The 13381-nt window shown below is 47.3% G+C and overlaps 1 protein-coding gene across 4 annotated transcripts in view; it reads right to left on the bottom strand.

Annotated features, from left to right (window-relative positions):
- Window positions 1-2686: 2686 nt before the first annotated feature.
- Window positions 2687-13381, bottom strand: part of ARHGEF33 (Rho guanine nucleotide exchange factor 33) — a 38174-nt gene continuing 27479 nt past the window's right edge. For all 4 annotated transcript variants that reach the window (XM_060273070.1, XM_060273072.1, XM_060273071.1 and 1 more), the window contains 4 exons: window positions 10046-10194; window positions 8358-8522; window positions 5912-6686; window positions 2687-4638 (listed from right to left, as the gene is read on the bottom strand). In XM_060273070.1, coding sequence (XP_060129053.1) covers window positions 4501-4638; window positions 5912-6686; window positions 8358-8522; window positions 10046-10194 — 1227 coding nt within the window. In that variant the 3' untranslated portion in view covers window positions 2687-4500. The remainder of the gene's footprint in view (window positions 4639-5911; window positions 6687-8357; window positions 8523-10045; window positions 10195-13381) is intronic.

Consider the following 13381-nt stretch of genomic DNA (forward strand, 5'->3'; position numbering starts at 1 on the left):
AAAGGTATTAAGCCAAAAGCACTTGGGTTTTTTGGGATGAATTTTCATGCCTTATTTGCCATTCATTTTGTTACTTTAAAACAAAAAACCTTAAAGTGCTTTTTTTTCCTGTCAACTGTGAGCAAATTCCCCTTTTGCCTTTAACAGCAAAACAGTGCATTAAGCAGTCAGTTGCTGCAGAATTGCACATCGAGACCTTTGTAAAACAGTAATGTACCCAGGCAAGGGGGGGGGGCGGGACTTGTGCCAGATGTGTATGCAACTTTCAGTAGCTGCCAAATGTGCCTTTAAAAAAAGGGTTCTTTTTTTCTGATGATTCTCTTGTTGGTCGCATTTCTTATTTGGCCAATTTAGAAACCAAACTTTCTGTTTCTCTATGTACAGGTTTGCGTTTTTGATGGAATTATAATAATTTGTATATTTAAAACGTATTGCCTTTTGTTTAATGGCATGGATAATTTGCTAAAATGGTTGAGAAGCTACGGCAGTCCAATCCAGCTGCGTTAAGGTTGAAGTGGTGATATCCTAAACTGGCAAATCATATGGGCCTATGTGTGTACCTAATCATGTCTGTAGGTCAGCTTTGTATGCTATGTCTGCAATGGTATTCAGATTGCATTTAAAGTGAAAATTAATAGTGGCTGTTACTTTTTGGCATTCAAGAGATCTGTTCATAAAAAATAAATAAAAATGCCTTACATATCCTATAAGTGTTTATCCTTGTATATGTAAAAAAGTAGGTCTCTGAGCCTGCTGCATTATTTTAATTTTGTTCCGTGTAGTGTTGATGAAGATCAACCACAGTTAAGAGTATCTGGGTACCACGCAAAGGTGCAGTCACTCCTAACACAGGAAGCAAATAAATTTGCTACTGCAGAATAATTAAGTGTGTAGGATTAGCTAAAGTTATACTATCCTATGCAAGTCTTGACAATGCGGTTGCATTCTTCAGTAGTCTCGCTCCATCTGACCTTCAACTTGTTGCTAAACTGAGTATTTTGCTACGTTGCTGTTACAGTAACTTTTCATACTTAAACAGCTGAGCTTAGATAGGTCTGCAGGAAGAATGGATTTCCCCAGACATTTAAGCAATTTCTGCCTGGACACTGTTTCGAACTGCCAAATCCCGGCAATGTCCGGGAAATTCCGGATGTATGGCAACTCTGGTATTTATTTGAAATACTTGAATACTTAACAGTGTCTACATATGGAGATTCCTCCCACCACCACCCCAGTTATGATATAGTCTCTTGTAGGCAACACAGCAGGGATGCGGGTGGCACTGTGGTCTAAACCACAGAGCCTAGGGCTTGCCGATCAGAAGGTCAGCGGTTCGAATCCCGTTGCTCGGTCCCTGCTCATGCCAACCTAGCAGTTTGAAAGCACGTCAAAATGCAAGTACAGTGGTACCTCGGGTTATGTACCTGATTCGTTCTGGGGTGTGGTACATAACCCGAAAAGTATGTAACCCGAAAAATCACGAAAATGCGCTTCTGCGCACGCACGAACTGCGCAGAACGCTTCTGCGCATGCGAGCAAGGCGAACCGGGTAGTAAACACTTCCGGGTTTGCTCAGTATGTAACCCGAAAAGTACGCAACCTGAAGCGTACGCAACCCGAGGTACGACTGTAGATAAATAGGTACCGCTCCAGCGGGAAGGTAAACTGTGTTTCCGTGCGCTGCTCTGGTTTGCCAGAAGCAGCTTAGTCATGCTGGCCACATGACCCGGAAGCTGTACACTGGCTCCCTCGGCCAATAAAGCGAGAGGAGCACCGCAACCCCAGAGTCATCTGCAACTGGACCTAACGGTCAGGCAACACAGCAGAAAAATTTACTTGCAGTTGGTTTTAATAGTAGTGGAAGGATATCCTTTGTACATCCAGTCTCCTGAAATAGCCTGTTTGGTGTTGGATGTGTAAGAAAATACACCTTAGGAATAGCCATTTTCAAATATCTATAGGATTGTCACATGGGTGATGGAGCAAACTTTTCTCCTGCTCCAAAGGGTGGGACCTGAACCAATGGGTTCAAGTTGCAAGAAAGAAAATTCTGGCTAAACATCAGGAGGATGGTAAGAGCTGTTCAGCAGTGGGCAGGCCCCTCAGAAAGTGGTGAATCCTCTTCATTGGACATTTTTAAGCAGTGATTGGATGGCCCTCTGTCATGAATGCCTTAGAAGGGTTTCTGCATTGCAAGGGGTTGGACTAGATGACCCTTGAGTCCCTTCCAACTCTACAATTCAATGAGAAAACACGATTACCAGTAGTGGGAGAGCCAGTGTGGTGTAGTGGTTAAGAGCGATAGACTTGTAATCTGGGGAACCGGGTTCGCGTCTCTGCTTCTCCACATGCAGCTGCTGGGTGACCTTGGGCTAGTCACACTTCTTTGAAGTCTCTCAGCCCCACTCACCTCACAGAGTGTTTGTTGTGGAGGAGGAAGGGAAAGGAGAATGTTAGCCGCTTTGAGACTCCTTCGGGTAGTGATAAAGCGGGATATCAAATCCAAACTCTTCTTATTAATCTGGTCCTTGTTACTGCTTTTCTTGGTCAGTTGTGCACACTTATCTTCCTAAACATCTACATGGGATATTAAGCCTTTGGAATGTTTCCAGTAGATAATTGTATACCTGTAACATAGGAAATTGACGGAAGCTTTTCTTCTTCCCAACTACTCTTAGACCTGGCTGTAAATGAGGAGTATAACCAAGAATAAATAAATTGTAGCATGAGAAGCAGCTTTTAGGCTCACGTTGGGATGCTCAGCAGCGCTTGTTCAAGGTACAGTATTTGTATTCTCAAGCAATACCCTTGGTCTGAATAATACAGCAAAGTTTATTTGAAACAAAATAAATACATGCCTAGACTATTAAGAAACCAGTCAACATCTCCTGGAGTTCCTCTCCCTCTTCTGAATATTCCCCACTGCTTTTAAAATAAAATTGACTCTTCTGTGACATCTGCTTAGGAATTCAGATTCCACTGTAGCACCACTTTATATTTTTGGAGAAAGAACAGTGGAAGATCTGTTCTTTCAACATCAATCCAACTGTATTTTAAAAAAAACGTTGCATCATTAAAACAGATTAAGTTGTAAATCAGTTATTGCATGAACTATACACACGCCTACTTCCTGGCTACTCTTAAATCTGAGCCGTCCTAGAGATGGCAGCCAGATCCATCTAGGACCATGCAAAGGTGTTTCCACATTTTTGCTAACTAATTAAAATGATTGGGGTGGGTGGGTTGTAAAATGATGATCTAGGAGTTGTTTATAGGTCCCTGTGTCCCACTTCTGGACTAGATGGTTCATGCTCACCTCCATGATGTCTACTAGGGATGGTCACCTGACATCCCAAAACACATCAGTATACTGTGGCACCTTGGTTCTCAAACACCTTGGTTCTCAAACGCCAAAAACCTGGAAGTAAGTGTTCCGGTTTTCGAACGTTTTTTTGGAAACTGAACGTCCAATGCAATTGTCAGCTATTGTTTCCGGGGCACCTGCACCAATCAGAAGCTGCGCCTTGGTTTTTGAACATTTCGGAAGCCAAATGGACTTCCAGAAGGGATTAAGTTTGGCGCTTTTGTTTTTGCTATTTCTTTTGCGTTTCTGTTTTTGAGGTTTGTTTGGTTAATTTGTTTTTGTGACTGTGTGGAACCCAATTCAGTTACTGACTGATTGTGCGACTGCAGAAATGGATAAAAGCAATACAAACAATGACTATCATCAGTGCAGTTCAGACATTTTTATTTTTTTTTATTTTTATCATCTACAATACTGTTTTATTTATTTTATGATAATCATATTTAATATGATTATTGCTTTCATTTTCTGGATCAATGGTCTTGTTAGATAGTAAAATTCATTTTAAATTGCTGTTTCAGAGTTTGTTTTTAAAAGTCTGGGACGGATTAATCCATTTTGCATTACTTTCTATGGGAAAGCGTGCCTTGGTTTTGGAACGGACTTCCAGAACGGATTAAGTTTGAGAACCAAGGTACCACTGTACAGCCCTTATATCCTGCCTAATTATAATAAACATGTAGCAAAAGTGAAATAGCACACCTCTGGACTTTGTACCTAGAATGTCCTGATGGAGATTCAGAAATATTGTGGCATGTACATCAATGACATCATACTACAATCTTCCATAACAGTGAGGCCCTTATTGCTTGATGACAGCAATAAGTTAACAGTTCTGTGAGTGGCAAAATACCATATTTTTCCGTGTATAATACTAATAAATTATGTCAAAGATTAGGGGGCGTCTTATACACGGATAGTGCTGAGACAATTTTTTAAAGTAGGGGACGTCTTATACATGGGGGTGTCTTGTAGACGGAAAAATACGGTAAGATTTTGAACCTCCCCCCCCCCCAGAGTCAGGATAAAATAATAGTTCCTGAAAAATTCAGGATTTGGTTGTTTCTTCTTTTCAAATGCCAAAAGGCTGGTGTCTTAATTTTAAAATGATCTAATTTTAAAATCAGGTGTGTGTTTCATTTCTTTTTGAACAGCTTGCGGAAGGAACTGCGCAATCTTCCTTTCTGTTCTTGCCTTGGAGTGTGGGTGCTGAAAGAGGTTTGCTCATTGTCATCCCTATGAGAGAATCTGTTGTTGTCTTCTAAATGCATCTCCTGAAATGAAAAACCAAGAATTTCACAAAGTTGTCTCCTCCTCCCGCAAAAACTGTAAATGGCATTAAACAAATACAGATATAACAAACCCTTGTTTACAAGCCCCCGTGCCTAAAAGTAGAATGACAGAGGCATCCTTGCCTTTGCACACTTATTGCACACCTTATTTTCATGTCTGTTTTGCAGGGAGTGCTTCAAAAATCTCCAAAACCTATTTGACCACTAAGGGCAACAGAGACAACAGTGGTGCAAGAAAAAAAAAGAGTTTGCATGCACAATATTTCTTACAACTGCTCACTTTCTTTTCCCCATCATGTGAATTACTTCCATTAGCATCAACAACTACACGGATACAAGCATTAACTGTTTCATGAAAACTGGATGCATTGCTGAGAGCTATTTACGTATATAGTACCTAAAAGTCAGTGCCTGCATTCAGTGTGTCACAACTCAAGCATGGCCCCAAAGGCAGGGCTATGTAACCAGAGACAGTTTTGCACCACAATGGCTCCACTTGGACTGTGGATTCAAAGTACCGGTAAGTAGGCTACACTATGGTGTAGTGTTTGCTGTGGGGCAGCTTGCTCTACGTTCACATTCTGCTCACAGTTAGAAGGTGGGCTGCTGAGATTTGTATTTTTCCCCCAGCTTTTCAATCCTGACTTCAAACGTAACCATTTAAATAAAGCACACACTGAGAAATCCACCTGCATCAAATATCTGTAATACCGGTACTTTGGTAGACTCACCTGCATCGGAGTTTTCTAAGCAGAGCTATGCTTTGGAAGACACCCGAAAGCAGCTCTGCATAGCAAAGTTTTTAAATGTTTATGTTTTGATATACTGTATATTGGAAGCTGCCCAGAGTAGCTGGGGCATCCCAGTCCGTTGGGCAGGGTATAAACAATAAAACTATTATTATTATTATTATTATTATTATTATTATTATTATTATTATTAAATAGGATAACCATATTTTCATTGGAGAAATGTTGGAGGGTATGTTAAGCTGTCTTGAGTCCCTGTCAGGGAAAAAGGTGGTGCATTAATTAATTAATAATAGGGGACCTGACCCCCGCACTCTTGCCCTACGACGATGGGTGCCCGGGGCCATGGGTGCCATACAGCGTGCATGGCCCTGGCACCGAAATTTGTTTTTTATTTTTTTTAATTTTGTGGGTGCTGGAGGGGGCACCCAGGGCCCTCCCTCCCCCCGTTGCTCAGACCCTGGCTAGGAAGCGCCTTTTTTGCCCTTGCCTTTTGCGCTCCTTACTTCCAGAAAGCTGGGCTGGTCGCCCGCTCCTCTCGGCGGCGGGAAGTGGTGCCGCTGGGAGCTCCTGGAGGCGGCGGAGGCGGCGCCGTGAGCCGGGAAGCCCCTCTCCGTCGGCGCTGGCAGGCGGCTGCCGCTGCTGCTGCGGGTGCTGTACAGCCTGGTGCTGGCGATGCCTTCCGAGCCGCCGCCGCTGCTGCTGCGGGGGAACTCCTTGAGCGAGCGGCTCAGCTGCTTGCCTTTGCTGCGGAAAACCTCGCGCTTGTAGGTGCCGCTGGCCGGCGGCGCTGCGCTCTTGGGCAGCGGCTGCAGCGTGCGCTCCGTCCTGCCGGGCTCGGCGGTGAAGTGGACGGGCCTCAGGAAGCAGATGTCGATGCTGGACTCGGACGACGCCGGCGAGCACGCCTCGAAGGCGGGCAGGTTCCGCAGCGGCTCCACCTCCTCGTAGGGGTCGCCCCGGTACTCGAAGCCCTCGTAGTCCGGCGCGAAGCCGGAGCTGTCCTGCAGGAGGTCCGCCGCCGAGGCCCTCCTCCGGGGCCGCTGGCAGTTGCCGTCGGGGCCCGCCGAGGAAGGGGCGCTGCTGCCGCCGCCGTACTCCAGGTCCGGGAAGGTTGCGTGTAGGGAGGCGGCCAGAGCTTTCAGGTCGTGCTCGCTGAGCTGAGAGGGCGCCAGGCCGTGCTCGGGCCGCCGCCCGTCCGTCTCCCACTCGCAAGGGGAAGCTCCTTGCAGGCCCTCCCTTCCTTGCTGGGGGCTCGCTTTCATGTGGGACCTCGAGTGCCTTGGAAGGGAGACCAAACATCAGCTTTAGAGGAAAGCTGGGAGTGGAAACGGCGCCAGGTAGCCCCAGTTTTGGGGTCGAGAGCTTGCCCTACTTTATATACTTTGCTGCATGGTGAAAGACACATCACAGCAGTTTGCAAGCAACATAGAACTATGGTACATGGGAGCACCCTAGTCGTCAAGTGGTTTACAGGTAACTATGCAAGATCTGCTGGAGGCAGTGGAAGACAGGAGGGCCTGGGGTGCTCTGGTCCATGGGGTCACGAAGAGTCGGACACGACTAAACAACAACATGCAAAATAAAAAAATTCCTTCAGTAGCACCTTAAAGACCAACTAAGTTTTAATTTTGGTTGGAGCTTTTGTGTGCATGCACACTTCATCAGATACATGCATGCCCACGAAAGCTCATACCAAAATTAAAACTTAGTTGGTCTTTAAGGTGCTACTGAAGGAATTTTTTTATTTTGTTTCGACTCAGACCAACACGGCTACCTACCTGTAACAACAACATGCAAGAATCCCAACATTCTGATCTTCAGTGTTATGGGTGAGTGCCAATGTTAGTCATCCTCAGAGCAGACCCTTTGATTTCAGTGAGTCTACTCTCAAGTCCAGGCATCCCCAAACTCGGCCCTCCAGATGTCTTGGGACTACAACTCCCATCATCCCTAGCTAACGGGACCAGTGGTCAGGGATGATGGGAATTGTAGTCCCAAAACATCTGGAGGGCTGAGTTTGGGGGTGCCGGCTCAAGTCTATTCTTAATCTGACTCTATCCAAAGCGCTTCTCAGCGCTGCCAGAGTGCACTCCCTTGCACTCTGCCAGCCTTCGGCACCTCACATCAGGGGAACAACTCCCCTCCCCAAACCCCCCCCCCCACATTTCTGGCTATTCCTTTTTATGAATAGTTTTTGATAGCTGCCTATCTCAGCCTGAGCTATTACAGCTGCGAAGGGAAGTGGATGCAATAATTGTTAAATGCGTACGATTCTGCTGAAATTATGTGAAGTAAAACAATAAAGAAGAGAGGAGTCCTAAAAGTGACCGACGGCCAACTGAGGGCAGTTGGGAACTGGATAAGGGCCCTTCCGCAGCTGGGAAGGGAACTCACGCTGTCAGAGCTGCCCTGTTTCACTCACTGAAAGACCCACAGCCACAGGCAATGGTGGTCTGGCCAGCAGTTGTCAAGGGCAGTGCAGAATCTTTTGGATCCAAAGCCCTCTGGTTCCTCCTCCCTTGCAAAATGCGCCCTCAATTATTCCAGCCCTGGTGTACTGACTGCAATGGGAAAGGGAATGGAAGGAAAGAAGCAAAAGGCCTGGAACAAAAAAACTGCCCCCCCTACACACAGCGAACTGGCTGGGTTTAGGAAGCACCAGTATTTCTGCCATGGAACTTTCCCATCCTGCAATAGGAAGCATCACTCAGATGCTGCTGCTGCAATGTTCTGTGAGCCAGTGTGGTGTGAGACCTACAATGTTGGGCTAGGACTGTGGGAAACCTGGGTTCAAATTCCGTCTTGGGCCAGTTGCAGAATCTCAGCCTAACATAAGCCACAGGATTGCTTTGAGGATAAAATGGGGGGGGGACCATGCCCCCACCAGCAGCAGCTCATTGAAAGAAAGGTGGGGTATCAATGTAATAATTATAAGAGCATTGCACTCACATGGCCGTTGTTCCAGAAGTCTGGGCTGACGGGAACAGCTGCATGGCCTCTTCAGAGTGGATTCCGCTGTCGCGGATGGAAGTAGCGCTAAGCGTTGGAGACGCATCTTGGCCGGCGCTGGCGCATAGAGAAGCTAGACCTTTGTATAACTTTCCGAAGGAAGATCTAGCGGAATCGAGATGTAATATACCACCCTCAGTCAAACCATGAGGACCAGCTTTTACAAACCCCACGTTCATTGCAGCAGTGGATCATTTCAGTCATACTTGTGCTGTATTGTTTCTACAGCTTTGTGATGTAATACCACAAATTTGGTTTGGGGCACACATTCAGCTTGTGAGAACTTCATTTTTCATTGACCGATGAGAAACATGTTTCTAGGCCTCATGGCTATGCAGTTACCGTACTTTTCTGTCTATAAGACGCCCCCATGTATAAGATGCCTCCTATTTTGGGGGGCTCAAATTTAAGAAAATGGGGGATGTAAGCACAATTGCCGAAGTGGCAGTCAATTCATTCAGAGCAGCCCTTGCTGCATCTGCTGATAACCCCACCCATTTGACAAAGCAATAGCCAATCCAAAGCAGCCCTTTACGCATCCACAAATAACCCGCCTACCTGACAAAGCAGCAGCCAATCCAAAGCAGCCCTTGCAGTAGACACCATTCACCCACCCAATTGCTAGATGCAACCAGTCGCCCATCCCCCCTCTGCACTACCCATGTATAAGACAACACACACACCCCAAATTTTTTTACTTAATTTTGGAGTAAAAAAACCTCGTCTAATACACAGGAAAGTACGGTACATTTTTTAAAAGCCAAAAATCTGAAGCATTAGTGATAACAATTCACTTGAGGAAATAAATTGTTTGCATTAATTAAACCTGGAACCCACCTGTAGCACATTTTTACTTATAATACATAAAGACTTAAAAACTTTCACAGAACCTTAGTGTATATGTGGCTTTAAAGGATTGAACAGCTGAGAGGTAGTTAATTAGCTGTTCCCCTCAGGCCATTTCAAAGGGTCTTAAATGTGAGTCAGATTCCATACAACACTTCAGTAGTGTATTATACCTCCTATTTTGAGTATATGTTTCAAGCCGAAGAAATATACTGCTTTCTTGAGGGTGGCCAAAACAACAAACAAACCTCCACCTGCCCCATAGAAGTTAATGAAAAGCAAGATTTGTGCTTAAAACAGCTTTTAGGGCACTGAGAAAGGTGCAAGAAGCAATTTCTTCAACGACCAGCCTCAATTCTGGTGTTGAAAATATGTTCTGAAACTCACAGGCTTTCCTCAAGGAATAAACAGGGACAGAAAGTGTCAGGGCTTGGTGAAGCTCTCTGTTCCCAAGCCTGTGATTTGCACATCGTGCTCATGCAAGGAGGGGCAGTTGCAAGGGAGAATGAGCAGAAACAAGGCCCAACCATTCTCTTCTCGTGGTCCCACCCATCCAGGCCATTTCTGATCTCTCTCTCTCTCTCTCTCAATCTCTCTCTCTCTCTCACACACACACACACCCAGACTCCACACCAGAAGTGATCCATAGCTGAAGGATAAATGATCAGGGAAGGAGGGGGGAGGGAGGGAGGACACACACTCCAACTTTTCTTAGAGCAGAACTTTGCTCTTCTTTGCCTGCACCTAATCAAAATATAAGGAAGTTGCCCCTTTTCACTCACTTTCTCAGCTTCTTCCGCTTCTGTATCAGCAGGTCTTCGTTGCACTGGAAGAGAAGGCTGTGTTGCGAGATGAACACTCGTAGGCGCTGGACACTAACCAGAAGGAGGTAGTAATCAGGGTGCTCTTGCTCCGTGTACTTCAGGATATTCTGGTGCAGAAGGAGGAGAGCCACACTGAATCACGTCCTCCTCTCTGCCCATTTAGTAAAAAATTTAGTGAAACATCCTGAATACACCACACCAGAGGCTATGCATGACTGTACAAAGGGTGCTGCAGTCCCTTGGAAGGTTCATAACTTGGGGGGGGGGGAGGTAATCATTGACTCATCCTTCTCACTAGGGAGTGCCTTCTACCAGCTTCAGCTGATACACCAGCTGTGGCCATTTGTGAACAGAGATAATGTGGCCACCAACATCCATGCCCTGATAACCTCAATATTTTCACTGTCATAGAGTCATAGAATCGTAGAGTTGGAAGAGACCACAAGGGCCATCCAGTCCAACCCCCTGCCAAGCATCAAAGCATTCCTGGCAGATGGCTGTCAAGCCTCCGCTTAACACTCCTTGGCAGCAAGTTCCACTGTCGAACAGTTCTTACTGTCAGGAAGTTCTTCCTAACGTTTAGGTGGAATCTTCTTTCTTGTAGCTTGAATCCATTGCTCCATGTCCGCTTCTCTGGAGCAGCAGAAAACAACCTTTCACCCTCTTCTATATGGCATCCTTTTATATATTTGAACATGGCTATCATATCACCCCTTAACCTTCTCTTCTCCAGGCTAAACATACCCAGCTCCCTAAGCCGTTCCTCATAAGGCATTGTTTCCAGGCCTTTGCCCTCCTCTGGACACGTTCCAGCTTGTCAGTATCCTCCTTGAACTGTGGTGCCCAGAACTGGACACAGTATTCCAGGTGAGGTCTGACCAGAGCAGAATACAGTGGTACTATTACTTCCCTTGATCTAGATGCTATACTCCTATTGATGCAGCCCAGAATTGCATTGGCTTTTTTAGCTGCTGCATCACACTGTTGACTCATGTCAAGTTTGTGGTCTACCAAGACTCCTAGATCCTTTTCACGTGTACTGCTTTCAAGCCAGATGTCACCCATCCTTTGTGGCTTTCTTTTTCTTTTTTGCCCAACTTTACATTTCTCCCTGTTAAAAGTCATCTTGTTTGCTTTGGCCCAGTTGTCTAATCTGTTAAGGTCATTGTTATGTACTGAGCTGAATCCTAGAACAATAGGATTCAGAATCAGCGGGAGCTACCCAATCCAACTCCAGGTGGAAGTGAATCCGCAACCTGATTGGCCTGCTGGAGCAGCCAATCAGGCGGCTGGCAGAAGTGAATCTGCTACCTGATTGGCCTGTAGGAGCAGCCAATCAGGCTGCAGGCAGAAGTCAATCCACAATATAATTGGCCCACAGGTGTAGCCCTGAAGTAGCCAATCACGCAAGGCCCATTGTGTAAATAATGTATATAAGCAGATGGTTTTGGGAAAAGAGCCATTCGTCTTCTCTTCTCCTCCTTGATGACTATGAGCTGAATAAAGAGCATGAAATTCACTCTCGACTCCGAGTATATTTCACTGGCGACGAGGATGGGATCCTGCTGAGCTGACCGCCACCACGCACTGCACCGCAGCACCGCCACCTGCTGCACCGCTGCATCGCACCGTGCATCCAGGCTTCAGCTCCAGGACCCAAGGAACCCAGAATGGCAACCGACAGCAGCTTCTCGCCATTCAAACCAGCATCAGGAGACTGGGAAGGGTACGCCGCCCGTTTCAACTTCCTCCTGCAAGCGAAAGAAGTCACCAACGATGCCATGAAGAGGGCGACATTCTTCAGCGTCTGTGGAGAGGAGACGTTTGAAATCGCCCGGGCTCTCCTTGCACCTAGAGATGTCGCTACCGTCTCTTACAAAACAATAATGGAACGGCTGAAGGAGCACTTCTCACCACAGCCCTCGGTGGTAGCTTGCCGAAATGTCTTCTACGCAAAGCGGCAAGCCCCAGGGGAAACCATAACTGGGTTTGTGACCTCCCTCCGCCAAGCCGCCCGGTTATGCAACTTCTCAGAGTTGGAGAACATGCTTCGTGACCGCCTCGTCGGTGGCCTGAGGGACGAGATGTTGCAACGACGCCTCTACGCCAAAAAAGACCTCACGTTCCAGATTGCTCTGGAGGAAGCCCTGGCAACCGAAGCCGCCGAGAGGTCAACGCAAGAGGCACGACCGGCCCCGCCATCCCAACCGAGGGTCTACCACAAAGACCTCACCGACGAATCCGAATCTGACAGGGAGGAAGTACACCGAGTACAGCGGTGCACTCAAGCAGCACACACACCACAGCAGCCTCGACGAGAAGGAGGGAACTGTGCAAGCTGCGGGGAGAACCACGAGAGGAGGACCTGTCGTTTCCGCAACGCAGAGTGCAGGCAGTGCAGAAAATTGGGACACATCGCCCGGGTGTGTCGGGCTCGACTCACCCGTCGACAAGCATCAGATGACCGACCCAGGAGCCCCAGGTCACACGGCACCATGCACCAAGGCAACTCGACGGAGATCACGGACTACCAGGTATTCCAGTTGCCCCATCCCAGCACAGAGAAAATTTATATAGAGGTACAGATAGAGGGAGCCCCATGCCGCATGGAGCTGGACACGGGTTCAACTCTATCCATAATCTCGGCCCGAACATTAAGGGAACTGTGCCCTAATGGGGGTCCCAAACTAAGGCCGGCCCCATTCACCCTCCGGGACTTCCAGAAACGTAAGGTCCCTACAATGGGGGTGGGGACCTTCAGGGTGCAATATCGAGGGCGAAAGCAACAATTGGACTTGCTGGTAGTTAAGGGCCCCTACGTTAGCTTACTGGGACTGGCATGGTTTGGACCTCTGGGGCTAGCCGTTACCGGGGTGAACCGCACTAGCTTACAAGTGGACGTGGACGCCATATGCAAAGAGTTTCCAGGGGTTTTCGATGGGGCATTGGGACGATATACAGGACCCCCCATTGCCCTACAGCTAGACCCCGCTGTACGACCCATCAGGCACAAGGCCCGCCGGGTCCCGTTCGCCCTGAAACCCCGCATAGACGAGGAATTGGACCGGCTCGTGGAGCAAGGAGTGCTGGAGCCGGTGCCCAACGCCCCCTGGGAAACTCCAATTGTCACACCCGTCAAGCCTAACGGTTCGGTCCGCATCTGTGCAGACTACAAATGCACCATAAACAAGGCTCTCACGGCCCATGCATACCCAGTGCCAGTGGTCAGCCATGTCCTCGCCACCCTGGCTGGGTCAAAAATCTTTGGCAAACTGGACTTGGCCCAAGCGTATC

This window comes from Zootoca vivipara, chromosome 3 (assembly GCF_963506605.1).
Source record: "Zootoca vivipara chromosome 3, rZooViv1.1, whole genome shotgun sequence".
In the NCBI taxonomy this organism is placed as follows: Eukaryota; Metazoa; Chordata; class Lepidosauria; order Squamata; family Lacertidae; genus Zootoca; species Zootoca vivipara.